Below are 4,647 nucleotides of genomic sequence, written 5' to 3'. Positions count from 1 at the left end.
GTACTAGAATCTTAACTTTAAAAAAAAAAAGGTATTTCTGGCAGATCTACCTTACTAAAGAATATTATCTATTCTACCTGTGAAATCAACATGCAGCACTGGCTCAAGTTACTTAGATTATTATAAGCGATAGCAATTACTTTCAAAGGGTTTTCAGTCTGGTCTTTCTCTACTGAATCTGAAATGATACTTATTTAGAAGCAATAGTAATCCCATTTAGAGGAACCATTACTGCAAAAGTAATTATGGACAACAGAATTGTTTCTAGAATAAAATACAATTTATTTTTTTACTCTCTCAATCTCTCTTTGTAACACAAACACATACACACAGAATCACATTTTTCACAGTAAACACATTTATCAATGACAAATACAAACATGTACACATTTTGAAATATGGTTTAATGGCACAATAAACACAAAACATAAGCTCTCAAATATTCACTTGATAAGCTATCCAATAAGATTTTTAAATAATTAAAAAACCTGCCACTTTCAGAAAGTTACCTTAAGTGAGAATCATACAAACCCATGATTTTAGTTCTTTAAAAATGTAGCCATGGTATTTAGGATTAAATTTAGGGTTTTGGTTTTTAGGATGGTATTTAGGATTAAAGGCATTATAAATAATTATATGATATATATTTACAAATTAAATATTAAAACCAACAGGAGACACTATAAAAAGCTTTATGTATACTTCAAATAATTCCTAGTTTCTCTAAGTTTATACTAACTAAATTTCACCCTTGAAATGCACTAAATTTTGTAGGGAGATTGTCCACTGGGTATACAGTAGGACTGGTTTTCATGGTGGGAGGTCCATTTAAAAGTTGCCAATCACAATGCCTGACCAACTCCACTGTAAATATTTTGAGAATAATTTTTGCAAATTCTTTGCCTACACAGGTCCGGAGCCCCCCTCCAAATGGAATGAAATTGAATCTGGAAGAATCCTCTGGATAAGGCAAAAGAAATCGGTCAGGGTTAAATTCTTCCTTGTTGGTGAAAATGTCTGCAACATCATGGGTATCACAGATACTGTAGATAACATTCCAACCTTTGGGAATCTGGTATCCCTGTGAAAGAAGATGACAAAATAACTGTAACCTTCAGTTCAGTTATGGCAAAAATAAGATGACAGCCCATTTCAATTTTAGGGCAAGTTATGAAAATGAGCCTCTTTCAAGCAAGTTGTGATATACAAGATAGACATTTTTTAACAACAGATCCATTGTAACTATAAAAGAATTTAACCCAGTGAAGGGGGTTTAAGGGCCCATGGGAAGGGAGAGAAGAAAAAACACAACTTACATTTAACTCAAAAGTCTTGAGAGCAATACGAAAGCCCCCTGGAACAGGAGGATTCAGCCTGAGGGTTTCCTTAATAACACATCCTGTGTACTTAAGTTGCTCCAAAATGTCTATGTCCAGTTTTTCATCTTGGTTGCTTTTGCAAAGTAAACCCTATCAAAAAGCAATACAGGGGTGAATATTAATTCATTAAAACCAGGATGCAGTAGAAGTCAACAGAAAATAGTGGAGTGGAATCAGATAGATAGATAGACAGACAGACAGGTAGGTAGGTAGGTGATAGATTGGTACGTATATATTTTATGGATACATACACCAAGCCTATAAATAGACACATATGTATATATGTAATTTATATCCTCGTGCAAGGAAAAATCAGCAGTTAGTTGATATGCTAAGGAGGTGAAGTTGGATAGAAACAGAGAATACCAATTTACCATTCAAATTCAGGGAATGAATGCTAGAATGGCTAAAACTTCCATGGTATTTGCCCTTCCTGAGTCTGATAAAAGTTTAATATTATTAAGAAAATTTTACAAACCCAAAAAGGTGATTTCTCACCAAAAAAAAAATCAAAGCTTAGCAACAGTTTTGCTTAAGCACTAGGTTCTCCAAAACTGAGGCAGAACATAAACTAATTTAAACTCCACTTACAGAGTTCTATAATAGGAAGGTTGCAACCCCCAGTTTTATGCAAAGCTAGTCAACTCTCTTTCCTATGCTAAATCTATTCTATTTTGTCCATGACTTTAGAGAGGAGAAAAGAGAATGAAATTGGCCACTGAGAGAAACACAAACCTTACCTTACTTTTTAGTTCTTCCCTCACTTTCTGAAGCACATGGTGATGGAGTCCTAGATAAGTGATCAGAGATGTGGCAGCACTCGATGTAGTCTCATGCCCTCCAAAGAGAAGTTCAGTTGAAGACTGCTTCAGTTCCTATGGCAGGATTCAGGAGAATAAGCATAGAGCATCTTAGGAAAGTACTCACAGAGAAACTAAATTGGATGGAGGGTGGGGGGGGGTGGGGGATTGGACAGGGGGGGGGAGGGAAGAGGGGAAAGAGTCGATTTTTTTGAGTTGGGAAACCAGTTTTTTTTTTTTAAACAACGAATTTCAAAGACAGATAAATGCCTATTGTTTTCTGCCAAAGCCGGGTTTGCGATCCAAATACCTTTAACATTAGAGACCTCTAAATGCTAGGTTTCTCACATCACCCTAGGCAGAAAGTACTTTCCCCTGGACTATTACAAAGGTCAACTTTACTTTAAAAAAAATGCTGGGAAAACTTCCCCAGAAGCTGCATTCAACTGTCTTTGCTTGAGGGCTGCTCCCTTTGGTAAAAATGTTCGGCTGGATTCGGCAGTTGCTCTAGTGGTAATAATGGCTGAAATCTGGCCAACTTCAAACAAGACTGCCACCTCTGGACACACAGGTTTCCCCCAGCATGGTGCTTTGCGGATGTGTAGCCCGAGCTATGAAAGCCATAAGCAGCCTTTTTGCTGGAGCTAAAGTAAAAATTCCCGGGCTGTGGACTTGAGTGCCTCCTTCCTGGAGGAGGAGAGGAAGAACCCCTGGGTCTATCCCTTCTCCATCTCTTCTCTAGGTGGCCTAGCGGTTACTCACCTGCATATCTAGCCTCTCGCCATTCTCCTGCGTGTGCTCGATGAGCAACTGCAACGCGTCTTTGACACCGCAGTCCCCGGCCTCGAGCTCCCGCTGTCTTCCCAGTTTAGCACGAATGTTCTCTTCGATGCGCGCGTGGATGAGGTTTCTCGCCTTCATACCCTGTGCAGAAAGAGGCAACGGGACTCAGCCGGACTCACCATTGCGATTAGAACAGTCCCTTGCTCTACCGGCACTGTCCAGCTCCACGGCGCCCACGCGTGGCCCTTACCCGGTAAAGTCCGCTGAAGGGCATATCGATGGGCAGGGAAAACAGGTTTCGGATCATCTCCTCAAAAGCTTCCACTAATTCCCTCTCACTGTCACCGCTAGTCGCGCTGTCCGACTCGCAGCCCAGCAAGATGCGCATGGCCATTCGGAACATGAGACGCTTCACCTCGGGGTAGACCAGGAGGCCGCGGTCGCCGCACTGGAGCCACCTTTCCAAAGTATTTCTTATTTCTTCATCTATTATTGGCACGTAGTACTGCAACGCCTCCCGGTTGAAGGCCCGCATGATCAACTGCGTGGCGGAAGGCAGCTCGATCAGTTCAGGAGCCCGCCCTTACCATCTTCCCAGGACCACCTTCCCCTCTAGTGTAGCTGAGCAACCCCAGGTTCCCTGCAACCCCCATGCAAACCACCGGGTTTGGGAATAGGAGACTCCCGGGGGACACTCCGAGGTCATGCCTTACCTTTTTGCGCTTCTTGTGCAAAGAATCGTGGAGGCTGGAGAGGCAGGCAGAGCCCAGGATGGTCCGGACGGAGGCGGGCCAGTGCACAGACACAAGACGGTGCTCCCCCATAAGTATCTGCCTCACGTTGTCCGCGCCCATGACCCGCACGGTGGGCCGCCCGAAGAGATGAGTCTTATAGATATAGCCGTACTTTCTGCGCTTCATCTCCAAAAACTTCCTCCGCTGCCAGGGAAAAGAGTAGAGAAACGATGCAAACCCCTGGACGACCGCGCGCGTAAAGGCGGCATCTCGAGCTAGCTCTGCGACCTCAGAGAATTCTGAGCAACAGGAGTCAACCAGGCTTCCTCAAAACTGAGCAAGGAGTCCTGGCGGGGTCGGGAAGGGAGAAAAAGGGCGGCGGCTATTCAAACGCCTGCCTGACTGCTTGCGGAGCCAAGGGAAGAGGAAGCGTCTCGGTCTGAACCTTACCTGCAATACCATCTGCAGCGTCTCTCCGAAGAAGGGCAGCCCCATAGTCCCTGGGGGCAACGGGAGGCTGCAGCTGCGATCTCGGGTGCTCAGACAGTACAAGTTCCAGAGCTTGACCGCGGCCAGAAAGAGCAGCAGCGGTAGCACAAAGGTGCACAACGCGCTCGCTAGCAGGGCAGAGAAACCCATTGGCGCGGTGTTTCTACCTGCGAATGAGAATCAGCGTGGTTTGAGCCCCGCCGTGGGCTTTATATGCTTCTCCAGGTTGCGGTCCACTTTACCTTGGTCAGATAAATTAGTTCACCCAGAGTTCATTTTTAATTGTGGATTGGGGCCCTGGCTCCTCCCCCCACAAGGCGCTGCCCAAAATCTTTAACTGTTTGCTCTGCACGGAGGCGGTGGCTTCCCTGGCTGCGCCTCTTTGGCTGCCCTGAAGAGCCAAGGAGCCGCCCATCTCCCTAGGACTAGGTGTTAAGATTCTCCAAGACAATAGAGCATAGA

The 4,647-nt window shown here is 44.6% G+C and overlaps 1 protein-coding gene across 1 annotated transcript; it reads right to left on the bottom strand.

The window, feature by feature from the left end:
* Window positions 1-359: 359 nt before the first annotated feature.
* CYP26A1 (cytochrome P450 family 26 subfamily A member 1) lies at window positions 360-4,335 on the bottom strand. The gene is made up of 7 exons (XM_069097585.1): window positions 4,147-4,335; window positions 3,676-3,900; window positions 3,213-3,503; window positions 2,942-3,103; window positions 2,120-2,254; window positions 1,317-1,469; window positions 360-1,081 (listed from the first exon to the last, which is right to left on the bottom strand). The coding sequence occupies exons 1-7, from the start codon at window positions 4,333-4,335 to the stop codon at window positions 746-748; spliced, it is 1,491 nt and encodes a 496-aa protein (XP_068953686.1). The 3' UTR covers window positions 360-745.
* Window positions 4,336-4,647: the final 312 nt, after the last annotated feature.

Source organism: Petaurus breviceps, unplaced genomic scaffold, assembly GCF_028583685.1.
Source record: "Petaurus breviceps papuanus isolate PSGF00001 unplaced genomic scaffold, PetGlider_PUasm1.0 37, whole genome shotgun sequence".
NCBI lineage: Eukaryota > Metazoa > Chordata > Mammalia > Diprotodontia > Petauridae > Petaurus > Petaurus breviceps.
Note: the sequence above shows the minus strand (reverse complement) of the source record. Positions and strands in the feature narration are given on the sequence as shown.